A 20,982-nucleotide genomic window follows, 5' to 3' on the forward strand; every position below is an offset into this window, starting at 1 on the left:
CTACAAATTTGATAATAAGTCAATAATCCAAATTTCATCTATCGAGCTCAATGTGTTTTAGAGTTAATACGTTCATATACAAGCAAACATAATTTCCAATTTTTTTTTTTTTTTTTTTTTTTTGATGCAAGGAAGTTTCAAACGAGGAGATTCGTCAAAATCTTGGTTTCGAATTCTTTGACAATACTATATACCTCTTATACGAGAAAGTAAAAATGATACTGAAACATCAATTTGAAATATTGTGTTTAAAAAATCAAATGAGTTAAATCTCAAAACCAGCTGGTGTGGTCTCCTTGAAGCATTCTCGCATACTCTCTAAGAAAGGTGTTATAGCAGAGAACATTGGTGCACAATAGCTGCAAAATATTAACTTTTGGCATGAATTTAGCATTTTTACTGAATCTGTGTGATCCTTGGCGATTTATTTGGCGATGAATCCCTGGTATGTAGCCAATAGCATCCGAAAATCAAATCTGTGATTCAGGTGCGTTTTTCTCGATCGATTGAAGCAAAAAAAATTATTAAAAAACCACACTTGTATTTAAAAAATCCTATACCAAATTTAATATATCTACTCATTGAAATTTTAAGTTATCCTGTTTATATATTTCTAAAAGTACAGACCGACAGGCTGCCACCCCTCTCATTGAATTTGGCTCAAAAATCGATACGTGCCTACACTATAAATGTTAAATATGTGTACTGAATTTTATCTGTCTAACTCTCTCCGGTTGTATTTAGGTTAACTTATATTCGAATTTTCGGAGAGACAGATTTCCTCTGAACAGATTTTGATAGAAATCTGCAAATTTGGCGTAAACACCGCAAACCAAATTTCATCTGTCTAGCTCAAAGTTTTTTTTTTTTAGTAATCTTTGTCATAGACAAATATTTTAGAAAAATGTGTTTTTTGAACTGAGGGTAGGGTGGGGGGGGGGGGTCTAAAACGTAGGAATTCGTCAAAATCTGGAACTTGAATTTTTATATGATTACTGCACCTTCTGCATACATAAGAGAAAGTAAAAATGACACTGAAATGCTATTTTGAGCTATTGCAATTAAGAATGAAATGAGTTACATCTACAAAAAATCAATGGAGTGGAGCTATTGAAATTTGTTTTGAAAGATTAAATATTAAACACTATAAAACTGATTATCTCACCGTTATTTCATTTCTCTCATTTTAATTGTAAACTTGAAAGGCTTGATAAAAAAAACCGAAGCATCTGCAACTTAAGTTGCATATCGGGGGCATTGTTTCAAAGCAAGATGTGCTATTCGGAATTTTTATATCTCCGAGTGGATTGAAAGATAACATTCACCATAATAAAAGTGTTATCACAGGTCTTATCAAAACTCGGTGAAGACGCCTTCCCATTCAAACTGTGTCGCTGAAACGGCAGGTGTTGCTAGTTATTTCTTCTTGCTGAGAAGGTAAATATTTTTTTAAATAGATTATTCTTTAAAACAAATATTATTCGGTGTCAAATTATATTTTTATGGATTTTTTTTCCTATAAATGTCATTTTCCATACTATTTTTTTTTTCAAAATAAGCAGATATTTTTGTTGTTAAAAAGTATGAAATGTTTCTTTTAGAAACAATTTATTAAATGATATCAACAGCGTGTAAAAAAGAAGATTAGTTCATTTTCTTAGTTTAAAAAGAAATTATAAAATGCTTTCTGTTGTAGAATAAATAAAAGTGATAATTGTATAAGTTAGTATTTAGGTCTATGTTAAAAGAAATGCAAAAAAATAAGAAATAAAAGCGTTAAAATTTCATTTCTGTTTGAGTCGAAAACTGAAGAGTCCCCGACCAAGTTTTGCACGAACGTGTTGTGCTTTCACCCTTTAAAGGGCCATTTTTTTCTAGTCATATTATGGATAAATATTTTTAGGCTTGAAATTAGAATAAGAAAAGGGATTCATTTAGCTTATTAGCATACATTTAATTTGATTAATTAATTAATTTCGTTCATTAATAATTAAGTAACAAATCAAGACACATCATTTTGTGTAAGATAAAGAACTGAAGCATCTAAGTTTCTGACTAACTAAAAAAATGTGTCAGAACTGATGCCAACCTACATAATTTCATACAAAGATTGGTAAATTTGGTGGAAAGCATGCTTCCCACAACTCTAGAAAGGGTTAAATAGTACTTTGAAGTGCAACAATTTCGTATATGCATTCTGTATGTGTTTTTTTTTTTTTCTGATTAAAAGAAACCAAAATTGGACACAAGGCACAAAAGTTTTAGAAATGAAGCCACTTACAAACTTTCACAGCATATGTCGTAGCGTTTTTCTTTTTTCATTACTGTTTTTAATTTTATTTATTTATCGCATTCATTGCACGAGAATGTGCAAACTGTCACACCATCAACCCAATGGCGAATTGGTTCAAAATTGGATGCAAAACTGTAGTTTAAATGTTAAAACGGTGTGCCCAATTTTATTTATTTAACCCTTATATTTTGTAACAATTTTGTTCACTTGCACGAGAAAAGACACATTTCCTGCAAATGGATTTTTTTTCAAAACTTGAAAGTCATCTATAAATTTAGCGCCAATATCATGTATCAAGTTAAATCCTACTAGAATTTTTCAATTATCGTATTCAAGAGAGGCAGGTCTGAAACGTGGAGATACGTCCACGACTCAAACTCTCCAGATTGAAATTTTTATAGACGATTACAACATCTCTTCGTATACCTCGTACACAAGAAAGAACCAGTCGGAGTGGTCTCTCTAAAACTTTCTCGTACACTCTCTAATAAATTTATCATAGGGTTAGTTAGCTATATTAACGAGCCGTTTAAAGCAACACTAGGGCTATTTTGGGACGAACCTCGTCATTTTGAACCTCGGTCAGATGACGAGGACGACACCTGAGCTGGCACTCCCTCTCCACAAAACACCACACCACACCAAATGGAGGACGTTTGGCCCTAACGGATTTATCGTGCAACAGATCCCCTTACAGGTCGGTTCTTCGGTAGAATGAAGTCTCGAACCTGAAGCCCTCTGGCTCACAAACCGAGACCTTACCACCAGGCCACCACGGCCCAATTTACCATAGGGAACGCCTTGTATGTTACAATAATTAATATGCTAATAGTTACGAAATATTAACCATTGGTGTATATTCAGCAATTTACTAAGTTTATTCTGTGATCCTTGACGAGTTTTTTTTTTTTTTTTTTTGGTAAAAAAAATTTCTAGCATGCTGTTAATAGTATCCGAAAATTGAATTTGTGTATTAAACGCATTTTTCCTCAACGAACTGAATTTAAATTTGACTTCGAACCGCAAATGTAGTCACAAAATCACATACCAAATTTGATATATTTATCATTGTTTTTTTAATTATCGAGTTTACATGCTTCTGGAAATAGAGGCCGTCAAACATTGTGGAATTTTGCTGAAAATTCGATATGTGTCTATAGCTGTTACATCTGTGTGCTAAATCTTATCTATCTAGTTTACTTCGTTTTATAGTTATCCTGTTAGCTTCCAAATGAACAGCCGAGCAGATAGATTTCCTCTGAATATTGTTCAAAATTTGATGAAAATCGACAAGTTTGATGTTAAGACCGTACACCAAATTTCATCTATATAGCTACGTCTGTTTATGTAAATTAGTATAAGTTTTCAGTTTATGTCTGATGGTTTGCTTTATAAGCCAAAGCTACTTCCCATTTTTATTTCAAACAGCTCATTGCTTTCGGCTTTCTTTTATCCAATATTAAAATCCTCTAACCAAATTTCAATCAATAAATGCCAGACGTCGAACAATAGTCACAGGGATGGATAGAACAGAAGCGTCTTTCCATATCTCTCCCACTTCATGCTCATTACACTGTTTAATTAATCAGAGGCTTTTAGTTGCAGGGGCATGAAGCGGTGTTGTGTGTCTAGCTGAAAGCGTTTTTGAATTATTTTTGTCACAGATAGACAGACAAACAGATTGCTAAAATGTGATTTTCGAATTCAAAAGGTGGTCTGAAAAGTGGAGATTCGTCAAATCTCTTATTCGAATTATTTGACAATTACAATCCTTTCTCTATAGTTGTACACGAGAAAGTAAAAAATGTACTTATTCGTCTCTCGGATGAGTTATAGCATCACGGACAAAACAATGAATATTCGTAAGGCAATCCCTCGATCTGATGACATCTCACACCTACCAAACGGTTTAAACCAATGATTCTCAAGAACTTTCATTTCTATGCGTTCAATTAATTAAGAGTCACGACATTTGAGTAAAACTTTAATAGGCTTTCTTTTGCAAAATAAATTTTTGCACAATGTATTTAAAAATACATTTCATGCTATACAAAAATTTATTATTTTGACAAGCATATAAATTAGAGGATTGATTGAGCCTACTGATAACTATCCATTTTTTCAAAATGAGGGGTGTTTTCTCGCAAAACAATCAATTTTCCTAAGCGTTTTATAACATATATAAAAATTAATAAAACACATTTGAAGTTATACAAAAATTTACTGCGTAAAATTTAACAAACATGTTAATTAGTGAATAGATTGAATCTACTGATCACTATTCCTTTCATTTTATGCTATACAGAAGTTAACTGTATAAACGTCCTGGCCTAGGGGTAGCGCGTCTTCCCCGTTATCTAGGCGTTCCTTCCCCGTTATCTAGGGTTCGAGTCCTGGTTCGGGCATGGTTGTTCTCTTCCCTTGTGTTCTCTCTGTGAGGTGTGGGAATGAATCCCCCTGTAAAAAGGGGCTGTGAAAGCGAGTGTGTGTGTGTGCTATCTTCATTTGAGCTAGAAGTCAGACTTCTGCTCTCGGGGTGCTCAGTGGTATTTACCCTCAGAAGCTACTGCGCAAAAATTGGCTTAAAATAGTCACGCGACAAAAAGAAAAACTGTATAAATTTTGACAAGCATATTAATTAAAGAGTTGATTAAGCTTGCTTATCATTATACATTTTCTCAAGTCGTAGAATTCATCTGAAAAACAGTAAAAGAAAAAAATTATCGATAATACCATTTTAAATGCATATTTCTACGTCCATTTAATAATCTGTGCCAGATATTCTGCAAAAATATCACATTTTATAAAACTGAATTGAAAATACAAAGAAAACTATGAAAATTATATATCTCACATCACTTGTATGAAAAAATCGAAACTTCTAATGGCAGCATAGAGTAAATGAATGTTGTAATCAATTAATGTTGCTTTTGTAGGAACAATGAACACAATTTCAATCTTATCCTTTCTTTCAAGAAGCATTTGTTTTTTTTATTGTTCATTTGAGAATTATTAATCTTCAGAGTTGTACATTTTCTAGTTTAAAATAATAATGATTACACCAGCCTGCAACAATTTCTTGTTTTAAAAGTAATTGTTTTTTATCTATTTTCGCATGCTTATTTCAAAAATATTATCAGTTTTTACGTATCACGTACAGTTTTTTTGAAAAGTAAAATTTTTAAATAAGTAAAAATGCACAGATTTTTTGCGATTTGGATAGGATAAATTAATAAAGTATGTATGTTTACTTGTTTAAATAAATTCTGAAAACCTCTTACTTCATTGAGATTAAATAATACATTTATATTGAATAAATACTTATAATTGTATTTAAAAAAACCTTTTATTTCAAAATTCAAAACATAGATGGCAGTTGGATTTCACCATGAAAAATGAAGTACCAGAAAAATTTAATAAAGCCGAATTAAATGACTTAATTCGTGATTTAGGTTTAACTAAAGAAAATGCAGAATTATTAGGCTCTCGGTTAAAAGAGAAAAATTTACTAACGACACATACGTCGTTTAGTTGGCACAGGAATCGAGAAAAGCAATTTTTATCATTTTTCAAATTTGATAACTTCTTGGTTTAATGTGCTGACATACCTGGTTTGTTACATGAGTTAGAAGATAATATTCCTTATAATCCGAATGATTGGCGACTATTTATAGATTCCTCAAAGAGGAGTCTAAAAGCAGTTTTATTGCATAACGAATCTAAACTTGCATCAGTTCCAGTTGCACATTCCGTTTTCATGAAAGAATCATATGAAAGTATGGAGATGCTTCTCACTAAAATAAAATACACTGAACACAAGTGGGCAATATTTGGTGACATAAAGGTTATAGGTCTGCTTCTCGGGCAACAAAGTGGATTTACTAAATTTCCGTGCTTTATTTGTGAATGGGACAGAAAAAGTCATTGGATAGAAAAGATATGGCCGAAGAGACAAGAAGAGATTCCTGGTAAGAAAAATATTTTAAATGAATATTTAATAGATACACAAAATATTTTATTGCCTCTACCTCATATAAAATTGGGACTCATAAAGCAGTTTGTGAAAGCTTTGGATAAAGGTGGAAAATGTTTTGAGTATCTTATATTGAAGTTCCCAAAATTGTCTAGCGCTAAAATTAAAGAAGGTGTATTTGATGGAACACAAATAAAGAAATTAGTTAAAGATTCCAATTTTGAACAATGTATGACAAATAGAGAGAAGCAGGCTTGGGTTGCATTTAAAGATGTCGTAGAAGGTTTTTTGAGAAATGAGAGAAAAGGAAATTACAAAGAACTTGTAACTGAGTTATTACGTACTTATCATCTTTTGGAGTGCAATATGAGCATTAAAATTCACTTCCTTCACTCACATTTGGAATACTTCCCAGACAATTTAGGAAAAATGAGTGACGAGCAAGGTGAAAGATTCCACCAGGATATAAAGGAGATGGAACGCAGATATCGACGGTGGGATGTTAACATGATGGCCGATTACTGTTGGTCTTTAAAAAGAGACAGTGATGTGGACCATAAACGAAAAACTCGAAAAAGAAGCTTCTTGACTTCAAGAAAAACACAAAAGTTATCATAATATTGTAAACGAAAAGCATTATTGTGTTTAGTTAATAGTAACTACAATTGCAACTGTATGCATTATACTGCATTTTGTTAAATTTTTCATCGTCATTTGTAAAAAATCATTACGTATTACATAAAATTTAGTTTGCATTTTGGAATGACATCATCATTGCTGATATAAATCAATTAAAATTCTACAAACAAAAAAAATTTGTTTTTTTTTACAGGCTGGTGTTATTAATTGATACATTCGACATTAACAAATTAAAATATTTTGCAATCGAATGTAGTGCACATTATTAGAGCCCTTTCTTCCATACAATGGGCAATTTAAATTCATACTCCAGCATCTTTTAAACATGCAAATGATTTAATCTAGGTTAACATTTTTTTTATTTTAATAACTTTTTGAATAAGAATTTGTTTGTTTTTTCATTCATTTCCACACCAGAAGAGCGAATAGCATTAGAGAAGGCGAGCAATATTATTACAAATATTATTGAGTTCAGTTCAGTTCAGTTCAGTTCAGTTATATTAACGTCCCGTTTTAAAGCAACACTAGGCCTATTTTGGGACGGACCTCGTAATTTTGAACCGCGTTGAGACGGCGAAGGCAACACCTGAGCTGGCATCCCCCTCTTCAAACTTCTACACCACATCTTCTTGAGGACGTTTGGTCCCGATGGAGTTAACACGCATCAGGCTCACTTACGAGGCGGTTCTTCAATAAAATCGGGTCTCGAGCCTGAAGCCCTCCGGTTCCGAAGCCGAAACCTGACCACCAAGCCACAGCGGCCCACAAATATTATTGAAGATTACACACAATATTATTGAAGTACATGTTCGGTTTTATAAATATTATAACAATTAACAGAACGTTATGAGATATATAGAAACAAGATAAATTGGGTATGATACAACACTAATAATAATATATTAACAAATAATTTTATTTTTATTAACCTTTATTTGGCAACTAGAAAGTTCTTAACTCAACTTGCTTGCCTCTCCTTCCCGCTCTACGCCTTCCAAACCGAGACAGCTGTCTAGTCTTCCTAGTTGGAAATTTGCCACTTATTAAAGTTTAGATATGGAATCAGCTTACCAAAAACATAAGGCGAGATGCAAACCAGATGCTACAGAAAGTATCCAGCTTTGGGAATCTGATTTATTATTGAATGAAATGAATTAAATCCAATGGAATGAATTTTTAAATTATTTCCATTAGATAATTTTGTGGGTGGAGGATTCGGAAATAATTTTTGCAAAAAACACATTTGAAACCAACGCAAAATATCTTATTTGGCAAATTTATTTTTTTTATACTATTAACAGAAATTTATAGATTATAAGATTATCAAATACCATTTGATCATTTCAATTTTCTGCAAAATATTTTACAAATGATTTTTATGATAATTATTGGAATAGCAAATGAATAATACGGGGGAATTTCTTTTATATTATACAAAAGTATTTGAACAAATTTTTTGAAATAGTCATTTTTTATTAAATGTCAGCTGCTCAGTAATTTAGATCAAATTTTTTGAAATAGTCATTTTTTATTAAATGTCAGCTGTTCAGTAATTTAGATCAAATTTTTTGAAATACTCTTTTTTTATTAAATGTCAGCTGTTCAGTAATTTAGTACAAATTTTGTAAAATCTAATTGTTCTATCCAAAACTCTAAACTATACACAAAAGGATGCATTCGAAACACAATATATTCCATGATAGAACGTAAGTCATTCGCTTGGTGATGGGACACATGTTCAAAATTCTCTTTTTTAAGATAGCCAAGTTCAAAACATTGTTTTTATAAGCACATCCTTTTAAATATCCCACAGTTGAAATTCAATAAGATTTAGAAAAGGTGACCTAGGTGACCATAACGCTTCCTATTAAGCAAACTTTTTAGTTCACAAAGTGATTAGAGAGTTATTTTCAATATATTGAAGATTCATGAAATTGTATTGGATAGATAGATGATCATGACTTTAAAACAGTTTCTAAATTGAAGCAATAGAATGCCAAATTCAGAAACATCAATGTCTACTTAGATTCTGTAAAGAAAATAACTTTTGTCTGAAGGCCATTTTTTTTTTCGCAGAAGTAAGGTTCAGTGATTGAAAGGGGAGATGAAGCCACACAACATTGTCAGTTTTAGAGCATACAAAAGTATTTCTTGAAGAATAAAATCCAACATCCACGTATGTTTAAAGCGCCATTCATATGGAAAGTACCTCATCACTCCATAGCACCTGTCACGAACATTCATCATCCATTTTCATCCGAGCAATGAACATCAAAATCAATGTTTAGCATCTCATTATCACTAGAGATATTTTACAAAAATAAAACTTCAAGATATTTCTCAAACTATCCATATTGCCCGATTCTTATGATATCGTACATGCTTTATTTCTACCTGCACTTCGCGCTCCATTAATGCAATTACAACTTCTTCAACACCCTGCAATCCAGTTGGTTTGTGGTCTCATATGGAATTTTTGGCGAATGAACAACATCTGTTCAACATTCAAGATCATTTTAAGAAGATCCGTAATCCTCAGAGTGCTTCTACATAATTTGTTTACTTCCCGAAATGTTTAAGTGCAGTAGAATCATGACTGCTTCACTGATAAAGCAGTATAAAAAGTAATGTGTGATCTGGTAAAGTCAGCTTCACAATTGTGTCCTCTTTTTGTGGAAAAATACTTCTAGGCATCTTTTATTCATAAAGTTGCCAAGCATGTTAATAAATACATAAATTACCCAGGCTAAATTTTCTTCTCTAGCAGTTGAAATGTGAACCAAGCTTTTTCTTTCAAAAATTGAAACCTAGTACTCATGAATGCAAATACGCAAATTCTAGGTGAAAATAGCCTGTTATTTTCTCTACATAAAGGCCTACACACCTCCTGTTTCGTTTGAATCATCCTGTAAATCAAATAGGAATATATCCAAAAATTTCAAAATGCTATCAGTTACAAAATTGTTATTAAAATCATTTAAATGTTCAATACATTTTTTTAGTTTCTTCAACGTTTTGTAATTGGTTTTCATGGTCTTTCTCTTAGAGGACCTAAAATAACGCTCCATCCAAACCCAGAAAGATATCGGTGCCATGTCTGATAACGAAGAGGGCAATTCTGCAGCAAGTAGAGATTCATCAGTAGAAAGACACCCATCAAATAGTGATGACGTCACAATGAGAGATTTGCTGAACAAAATGGATGAGATTCTAGAAGAACTAAAAAAATTGAACGATTACCATAAAGGACTGCAAGAGAATCAGTATAAGAGATTACCTCAAAGCAGCTCCTCGGATGATAGTGATTGATGGAATTATATTGTTATAGATGGAAATGTTTAAGATTCATTGCCTCAATCTGATTTTCAAATAAAATATTGTCGTCACAATGAGATTTGCTAAATATAATGGATAAGATTCTGGAAAAACTGAAGAAACTGAATTTTACCATAAAAGACTGCAAGAGAATCGCAATAAGAGATTACCTCAAAGCAACTCCTCGGATGATAGTGATTGATGGGATTATATGGAGGACTAAATTAATATATTTAATAATGAATGCCTCAACCTGATTTTTAAATAAAATATTGCCATTACAATAAGAGATTTACTGAACAAAATGGATGAGATTCTAGAATTGAACCATGAAACTAAAGAAACTGAACAATTATCATAAAGGAATATGAAAATCACTATAAGAGATTACCTCAAAGCAGATCTTTTGATGTTAATAATAAATGAGATTATATTGACAATTGAATTAATAAATTTAATGTTCACTACTTCAAATAATTTTGAAGTAAATTTATTTTTCTTTAAACAATAAACATTTATTCATACATTACTTTACAAAACTATAAATTAAACATTCATAATTTTTTTAAGATTATGGAATAAAATATGTTAAAAAATATATTAAGTATAAAGAGAAATATAGCAAGTTTTACTAATTAAACTTATAACTAAGTAAGTATGAATGTATGTATACTTGGATTTCTGAAACATCAAAATTAGTTCTTTAAATATTAAAAAAAAATCATTACTTCTCGTTGAAGTATAAGCAAACAGTAATTTTAATTAATACTGTTTGCTGATATACATAAAAGTAAAGCAGTTTTTAACGGAAATTTTCAAATAATGGTTAATTTCACATTTTTTTAGGGGGCTGGAGTATCCAACTAACTATAAAAATTTGTTATTTCTTTCTTCGAGAGCTTTTAAATTTAAATTTTCCTAACTGAATTATACTTACTCTAATGCTTAAATATGCAGGTTTAAGTAGAAGAGTTTTATAATTTAAACTTGTATTAACGATATGAATGGAAATAAATGACAAGACAAATATATACATAAGAAGCAGCATCACAGAAAATAATACCAGCGGGAGAATTCTCCTTTCAGCTTTCTCTTATACTTACACAATGTGGCTGGCTTTTGCGCTTAGTTTCCTACTTTCAAGACGATAATTAATGCAATTTGAACCTTTTCCCTTTGACGACTGAATTCCAAATATGATATAAATCTACAAATTTAATGCAAATCCACATATAAGATTTTATTTACTTAGTATGCATTTATTGAGTTATGTTTGCACATTCATACGGGCACATTTAATGGATCTAGTTCAAAATTAGGCATACATCTATAATTGTCCTGCAAAGATCAAAATTCACTCATGTAGCTAGTTGCCCTTTCAAATACAAGTTTATCATACATGCAGGAATATACAATCCGATGGCAGATTTCGTCTAATATTTGACACAGATCAATATATCTAGTAAAAAAACCATATCCCTTATTGTTTTAATTGGGTTCACTTCGTTGTTGGGAAATCATTTTCGTTAGAGTTGCCACTGAAATCTGAAAAAAAAATCCCGTGTTTTCCCTCTATATGAACCCAGTATAAGAGGAAACTAGCGAACAGGACTCACATGTTGGTTACGATAGAATAGCATTACCGCTTTAGGATTTATCAGCCGAAAACGCAAAGGGAAGTGAGCAATAATTCGGTATTGCATGAAGTTATGCATATTGGTATTGCATGAATTCTCGTATTTACATACAGGAAAAAAATCTTATGTATTGCCTAAAATTTTGCAAGAAAAATTCACATATTATGGGACAAAAATAAAATGCCCAGAATTTTGCAGGAAAAATTTACATATTAAGGGGAAAAAAGTAATATGTAAAAAAAAATATTTTCATGTCAATTCCTACTTTCGTCAGAATTGAACTCGTATTCTTCAACTTCATGTGAAAAATACTGAAATCCTTGCATTTTACCGATTGAGCTACTGCTTGTTGATTTCAATCTTCATTACAAACTGCTAAAACTCGATTTAAAATTAATTAAATTTATTAATTAATGAATTAATATTTGAAAAAAACTGTATTAACATCAAGTGTCATCCACAACAAGTTTAAAAAAAATGTATTTGAACTTGAGTGGATGAATAAAAAGTATTTTATTAACGATTAAAAATTTGAACTAGATATATAAATATATACAGGGAGAGTGTGAACCACTAGTAGGAATTAAAAAAGAAATTGCCTAGAAATTTGCTAGAAAAATTCACATATTATGGGGGGGGGAAGAAATTGCCTAGAGTTTTGAAGAAAAAATTCACATAGTATGGGGGGAAAAGAAATTGCTTAAATTTTGCAAAAAAAATTCACATATTATTGGGAGGAAAGAAATTGCCTAGAATTTTGCAAGAAAAAATTCACATATTATGGGGGGGAGGGGGTGTAAGAAATTTTCTAGATTTTGCAAGAAAAATTCACAAATTATTGGGAGGAAAGAAATTGCCTAGAATTTTGCTAGAAAAATTCACATATTATTGGGAGGAAAGAAATTGCCTGGAATTTTGCAAGAAAAAATTCACATATTATGGGGGGGGGGGAGTAAGAAATTTTCTAGATTTTGCAAGAAAAATTCACAAATTATTGGGAGGAAAGAAATTGCCTAGAATTTTGCTAGAAAAATTCACAAATTATTGGGAGGAAAGAAATTGCCTAGAATTTTGCTAGAAAAATTCACATATTATTGGGAGGAAAGAGATGCTGATCAAAATTAAAGATTCGGCTGAAATAAAACTCATTATTGTTATGATACAAACCATTTAATGATTGCTGTAAAAAAAGCATTACAAAGTTTTCATTACCAATTCACTCATTTAAGCATCATTTTCTACAACTTCTGAAGTTTTTCTGTAATGAGTTTCATTTTTTTCTTTTTTTTAACAGTTTAATTTACAACACTTCTTTGGGTTTTTTGGATTCTTTTTTTCCTGACCTTTTTTATTCTTTTCTAAATCATCTTAATACATCAAAAGCGGCCAATTTTGCAGACTGAAGCAAATCTGTCCAGATCGTAATATTTAAGACACCCCTATAAAAGTTTATGGCATCATATGCAGTTTTTAGGTCAAATAAAGAATTTCCTTTGAGGGCTTCAACAAGGATATCCTCGTTGATGTGAAATCTAGTTTCCACAACTGCATTCCTATGTGATAATACAAGAACTTTCTGACTTTCCAAAAGTCAGAAAATTCTTTAGACCTCCAAACATTAGAATAGAAATAATCTAAACGAATTTCTTTGTTAAATTAATCAAACCATTCTTTGTATTCATTTTTGTGTTTTTCTTAGAAAAAATTCAAATACGCTCTTTGTCCTTTCTGAACATTTTGTGGAAATTTATACTTTCTATATTTATACTATTATTTATTTATATATATAAATATTGAAATAATTAAATAAAAACAATTGTATTTGGATTAGGAAATAAGAGAAATCTTTAGAATAATGTTCTAATGCAGGGGCCAACTATAGATAAAAAAAATAGAAAATTAAGATTTAAATTAGATTAAGAAATATATAATATTGTCACAAAGCTTTGATGTAAAAATATTATTTAAAATAAATTATTAGATTATATAAAATATTATTTATTATAAATTACTATTAATATTGATTAAGTTAAAAATGGATTGAACTGTGAAACTAAATGAACCAGTTTTTTTAAAGAGAGGATTGGTAATATGCAGTATTGGAGGTCATAAACGGCCTACATCTGCATTTGCTTTCAAGTAATTTAAAACATATAATATCCACAATATGACAGATGTATACCGTATCATACCTGATTCAAAGAGAAATTATTATTAATTAAGGAGATATAATTAATATATACTATTTAACTTATTTAAATCTTAAAAATCCTCATATAATTAATTTTTATAGCTTAAGAATATAATGCATCGAACATTTATTGTCTAAATAATCAAAACCGTTCATTTCATGACTATGAAAGATAAACTCAATTATTGATTGGCGGCATTGATATCTCAATTTCCTGAATTTTACAAGAAGAAAAGAAAAGAAATATATTTTTTTGCAATAAATAACGAATATGGCGATTTTTTTCCCAACTTGCATGAACATGATACCTTTACATAATCCACGAACATGAAAAAAATATTCGTTTTTTTTTTGTTATTGATTGCGAAAAGTTTGTTGTTGTTTTTTTTTCCTTTCTTATTACATATAAAAATTACATAAGCGATGTTAAGCTACAATATGTATCATGATATACAGGCAATAGCAATAGGTATAAGTGCAGCTAATAATACTCTATTCGTAATTTGGTATTTCCATATGAGGATACAAGTTTCGCTAACAAACAGTTTCAATAATGCTGTATTATCAATATTCGAAACACAACTGTAATTTAAGCTTAAAAAAATATAGTAAATTACCAAAAACTGATATTCGCGTTTTACATGTATAGATATTTAACAAAATGAATTGCTTTCTTAGCTCAAGTATATATGCGAAAATTAAGTAATTGTAATTTGATACGTCTTGAAATTTACAATTATTACTTACACTCATTTCTACTAAATCTTAATTATAAAAATAAGAAGGGGGAAATACAGGAAGAATAATAAATAAAAAGTAATAAAATGAAATAAATAAAATAATAAAATATATTAATAAGAAAATGCTGTACATAATGGCACCATTGTAAGAGTCAATATATATTTTATTAATAGACGCAGCCATTAAACAATGAAATAAAAAAAATAGCAAGAATATAAAGTCCGACCGAATATTTTAAAATATTAATACGGTGTGAATTCATCATATAAAACTACAATTCGCTAGCAAGTTTTTTCTTTCAAAACTCAATGGAGCAAACATGTAAATATTAATGAAAAGTAGGAAGATGGCTTTTACAAATAAAATCAGTTGCAGCCACAATTTTTGATAACAGCGGAACATATTTTTGGAACTGATAAGATAAATAATTGATACATGTTGCGTTTGCTGATACGAACGAATTCTTCCAAATATGCAGTATTAGAAATTTCAATTTGATATCCTGTTGAAAACTGTAGGTGAATGGTTTTGCATAAACACCTCATTATCTAGGTTAAGATTTTAAACTAGTTAATGAGCTGATTAAAATGCCTCATTTACCCACGGAAAGTATTTTCAAAAGAAATCCACTTTTTAGTTCCTAAGCATAAAAAGTATTCAAAGAGAAAATATTATAATCATCAAAATATTCAAAATCGGGAGTATTGATGATTTTCACATTTTTGGCCTCTCTGTCTGAAAAAACACATTTTTATAATTAAATTTGTTTAACTATGAACATAATAAAATAAAATTCCCTTAAGCGAGATGGGTGAAATTTGTTTTGGGGCTTTAAATCACATTTATGTATTTTTAAAATCAGTAGTCATAGGTACTTCAAATTCACATCTAAGAAATATGTAGGTCTCTTTTGATCCTCATTCTTTGAATGATTCAATTTTATAATGTAAGCCAAAAATGTTATCTGTGGTTTCATATGAGATATGGAATGAATTGATTTATGAAGGCCCCATTTTCAGAATAATGAAAAACATACGCCTTAACAATGGGTGAAAAATGTAACTTTTGAGTGTTTCATCACTGGAGTACTTTTATGCACTCTCATGTTTGTCTGTATATAACAAACCATTCCTGTTACGTATTCAATATATGCCAATTATATATTTTGAAATATCGAATATTACTACTGATATCTACTACTTCCATTACCAAAATAGAAAATTTTGGGAAATCCTCATTGTAAATTAGATGTTTATAAGGTATAAAAGAAGATTGGAGTGAAATTCGATCCTTCTCATATGTTTACCAAAGAATTTATTTGTTCTTTCTCATTTTGTCGTATACGAAATATATAGAGAGAAAGTATAGTAATCGTAAAAAAATTTGAACTGGAGAATTTGGTTAATTTTTATCTTTTTAAACTTCCCTGAACCCCAAAAGCATTTTTTGGAATTTATCTATCTGTGAACATGACAGTTCAAAAACGCTTTGATATAGACCGATAAAATTTTGATATGTGGCCTTTACATCAAAGTTGTAAATTTCTATCAAATTTTGAACGGAAACCATTCAAAGAAAATCTTTCTGTATGGTAGTTTGTGTACAAGTGAACTCAATAAATGATGAAAGCAAAGAGTTAAGTAAATAAAATATGGTACACAAATTTACTCCCTAACATGTTGGAAGTTCCAAATTCGGAACTAAATCAAGATCAAAGAACTGGCCGTCTGTATTTTTGCACGCATAAAAAAGATCTAACTTAAAAATGCAGTGACTTTTGCAGTGAATAAGTGAAATTTGCACAATTTTAGCATCTAAAGGGTGGATTTCTATCAAAGTTTGAACCAAATCTGTCAAAGAATGGATCGTCTGCATGTCTTGTATATTCTGTATATATGTATGTAAAAATGATAGTTCAAAAACGCAGTCACTTTAATAAACGGAATTTAATATGTGATCTTGTGACTACAATTGTATGTCAAATTTTGGCTTCAGTCAATGACTCTGAAAATATAACTTTCAGCTTGAGTGGCGCTCGTAGCCTTTCTCAATGTACACTACGTATTTTATGCGGGAGGGTAGGAAGAAAACATCTTCACTAATGAATAAGCGAGAAAACTTTGGAAAAGCCATTCCGCAGATTTTTTTTTTTTTTTTTTGATAAATGAAAAGGTTTATGCAATTTCCATTCATTTTTACTTAGATTGCAACGTTTTGATTCTCCATTTGTTCGAAAAATATTTGTTTATTGCATTTTGGAAAACGACGCACGACAAAATAAAATAAGTTTGGAGAAATGCGTTCAACTGAATAACAGAGTTCCAAATTTTCAGTCATTGCATACTATCAAATTATAACAAATCAGCCTCTCAGATATGGGGAAACTACTGAGATAGTGCCCATAATTAGTTTTATAATCGTCACTCCCCCACCCCACCCCCACATTATTTCTAGGCGTGCTGAAACTCTGAAACTTAGGCATGCTTTATGATAACACATTGCTTTAATATTTTTAAAATTTTCAGTTAATCGATTAATTTAATTAAATATTGACTCTATATCAGTCAGTTACAAAAAAAATTACTTATAAGAAACCATGGTATTTGTGTTAAAGAAATACAAATTAAGATTTGAGGTGTAGGAAATTAAATTAAAAAAAAAATTTTATTTTAATACTAAATTAAAGTGTTTTAAAACATTTTTTTTACTAAGAATATTATTTCTTTGTGCAGAAAATATATGCAGAAACTGTACTGTGGTGGTCAATCCTAAATATTTGATTAATTATAATGATTTATGCTTTCCAGAGTCCGAAATAAAAATTTCATCTTTGTATTTGAGGGTCTCTTTCGCAGCCACACTGTAAAAATCGAGAAAATACAGAAAATTTAAAAATCATCAATAAAATAGGGATAAATTGCAATTCTGACATTTTACTTAAAAAACGGAAAATAGGAAAAGTACAGGGAACTTTTATTTAATTTTTTTCAACTAAAAAATTCAAATATCTTTAAAATTTGAAAGATTAAAAAATCCTCGTCATTGCTTTAAAAACAAGGCCTCTTTCTGCAAAGTACTGAAATCCATCCCTTTTCTATTTACTTCCACTTTCTTCTGAGTAGATTAGTCTAATTTAGAAGATTGAAAAAAAATATTGAAACCGGAAAAGCGATTAAAAGGAAACAAGTGGTTAATAGGAAATGACTTAAATACTCATAAAGTTTCTGAAATTGAAATAGGTATCCTTTTTAAGAGTGTTTTATATTTCGGAATACTACCAAAAAATATTTAAATGCATGACCAACATTTTGTTCATTTAAAAGTTACATCTTGCTTAAATCGACGTTTATGGAAAACAGAGCCCTATTATGAGAAAAGTAAATTTTGACTTGCTTCAATTTTTTTCAAATTATATTTTAATTCTAATTTCAATTTAATTAATTTCCAAGATTTTATCTTAATTTAGCCCATTGTAACTTCATTCCAAAAAAATATTCTCTTATTTCGTGATCCAATTCCACTTTCGGTTTAATTAATCTCTTTGTAAAAATAATGCGCCATCAGTACTACGTATCAAATGAAAGTGATACTTTCGTTGCCCTTGTCAGAGGTCAACATTTGTATTCCATTGGTGCATGGCCAGAAATCCTATGTTATATAAGACTAGTGATCATTTGTTTCGTCCCTTTTTTGCCTTTTCTTACTTCTGCTTTTGTGCTGCGCTGTGGCGGACGTGCCTTGTCCGCGTCTCTGCTTGTAAATAAATTGCTTTCCCGAGAAGGATATTAAAGAGAGAATAAAACGAAATTAAAAATACAACGTCTCGTCTATGTATTCAAACCTGAATTCTGCTTCAACTAAAATAATGTTACATACATATATATTTCTTAATCTAATTAAAATCTTAATTTTATCTTTAGTAGGCCCGTGTATTAGCCCATTATTCTATAGATTTAGCTTTTTTTCTAATCCAAATAAATTTTTTTATTTAATTATTTCTAACACGCGCTCTAAAAATTGATGACTAATACATTTCATTAATGAACTATATCACAATATCATATATTTTTAACATTATTTTAAATTATACTTAAGTAACAATAATAGAGCATTCCGAGTGGTTACCTTTATTCCAAAGTGGTATTACAATGGTGGCGAAAACTGACAATGGCTTCCACCTACATCAATACTTCTATTTTCGTATATTATGACTGGATTTTCTTATAAATGATTATAATTCTTCAAATACATTAGCCTTAACTTCTCGTCTTCGACGATTTTGATTTACAATCGGAACTACTAGACTTATGCATACTTTCTATCGTTATCCAACTCCAAAAAATAAAATAAATAAGCAGAGTTGTTTGAGATTTCCAGCCGAAGTAAACATGTAAACAATCCAAACGTGCGAATTGATGATTAAACAATGAGTCTGATTTTGCATCGACGTAATTGTTTTCTCCCTCTCACTATATATATTATATGGCATAATGCACAAATTACATGTGACATTTGCATATCATCTATACTCATCAGAATTAATAAATCGTCTGTCTATTTTGATAGCACATAAAAATGTTTAATTTCCCTGTAAATGTTTAATTTTATGGTTTAACCCTTTATTTTAAGTACAGATCAGTTACTAATTGAATTTTTTGAATGTCATCTTTGTTTTTCAGCTTATCTCGCGTCATAAGGGTTACTCGGCCCTTTCTCTCATTTTGGCGTAGATGTCTATGCATTTAAAAGGAAGCAGCGATATGATGCGAAACGAAGATGAGTGAGTATTAATAAGTATTTTAATAAAAATTTTTACATATTTGCTATCTATAAAACGTTGTAAATATTATTGCGTTCAAATAATAGAGTGATTTGAAAAATTGAAGAATTAGTACTTCTCAAGCGAATGACGAAAAAAATTGTTCAGTCAGAAAAATAGAGTTGAAACCAGAATGGGAGGTTGCATATTTTATGGTTTACCCTTTATTGACCAAATTATTTTATTACCAATTTTTCAAATTTATTTTTGAACCATTAGTTAAGTTTTGGTACAGAATAAACCCAGTAAGAAGAAAAAAATACTTTTTTAATAAATTAAAATAATTTAATCAATTAAATTAATAATATAAGATTTTTTTAATATTATTTTGAGTTGATATCTTCTGCCATCTATTGGAAATACGTTCTTTGCGTTATTTCAAATACTGTTTAAAAAATAGTCATATTGTGAAGATAAACGGTACTTTAAAGTACCGTCGGTAAATACGTGGTTAAACTGCCGGATTATCCTCAGTTTGCTCAAAGACGAAACTAAATGGATAAGAATGAATGGGTGGATAATTATGATAATGAATGGATAAATAGTTTACTAATAATCAGTGTGTTGTTCTTTGTCTAAGAGCACATTTGTAAGAATGAAACTGATATTTTCCTTGGGTTAAGCACTATTTTGTTATTAATGTTCTGCTGTATGATTCGAAATTATACTTAATTTGAAAAATCTGGTTCCTTTTCTAACAGACTTGTTTACTCAACATTTTAATTCTATTTATTCTAATTCTCTTATATAAAACAAAGCTCTTCAAACTGAAGAGCCAACAGATAATTTAAAATAATTCATGTAACCATCAAATTTTGATTTCAATAAAAAGAAAACTTTCATTTTCTAAGAAAATCCTTTATTTTCTTTCCGCTCAAACCGTATATATCTAGTTCCATTAGTGTGTGAATATATGATGTTTCACATTGCTCTTGATTATGGTATTACACAATGCTTTAGCACAGATTTATTTTATTTCTAAATTCACTTTTATTGCTGCAACATGTTGAAAACGAAACAAATTCAACGGTAAACAACGTGTCAAATACAAAGCTTTCAAGACAAGATTTGCGGCAATTACAATGGAATACGAAGGAGTCAATCAATAACAATTACTATGTTTCTTAGAAATTAATAAACGAGGTCTGGAATTTAGGAAGCTCCTTTATACTATCAAATGTAATCGATAGATGGCGTCCCATCTTCAAAAGCTTTCAATCATTGGGAAATTGTTGAAAATCACACCTTATTATTCCAAAAATATCCACTGTCACCAGCAATGATATTTCAGTATCAGGTTGAAAGCCTCTTTGGCCATCTACAGACAATCGATACAATGATACCATCTATGTACAATGTAAGAAATCCCTACAT

The 20,982-nt window shown here is 30.1% G+C and overlaps 1 protein-coding gene across 1 annotated transcript in view; it reads left to right on the forward strand.

Moving 5' to 3' along the window:
• Positions 1 to 1,292: 1,292 nt before the first annotated feature.
• The window catches only part of LOC129989116 (platelet glycoprotein Ib alpha chain-like), a 31,345-nt gene continuing 11,655 nt past the window's right edge, over positions 1,293 to 20,982 (forward strand). The window contains exons 1-2 of the mRNA XM_056097440.1: positions 1,293 to 1,437; positions 19,469 to 19,569. Of these exons, the coding sequence (XP_055953415.1) occupies positions 19,520 to 19,569 (50 nt within the window). The 5' untranslated portion in view covers positions 1,293 to 1,437; positions 19,469 to 19,519. The remainder of the gene's footprint in view (positions 1,438 to 19,468; positions 19,570 to 20,982) is intronic.

Source organism: Argiope bruennichi, chromosome 10 (assembly GCF_947563725.1).
Source record: "Argiope bruennichi chromosome 10, qqArgBrue1.1, whole genome shotgun sequence".
In the NCBI taxonomy this organism is placed as follows: domain Eukaryota; kingdom Metazoa; phylum Arthropoda; class Arachnida; order Araneae; family Araneidae; genus Argiope; species Argiope bruennichi.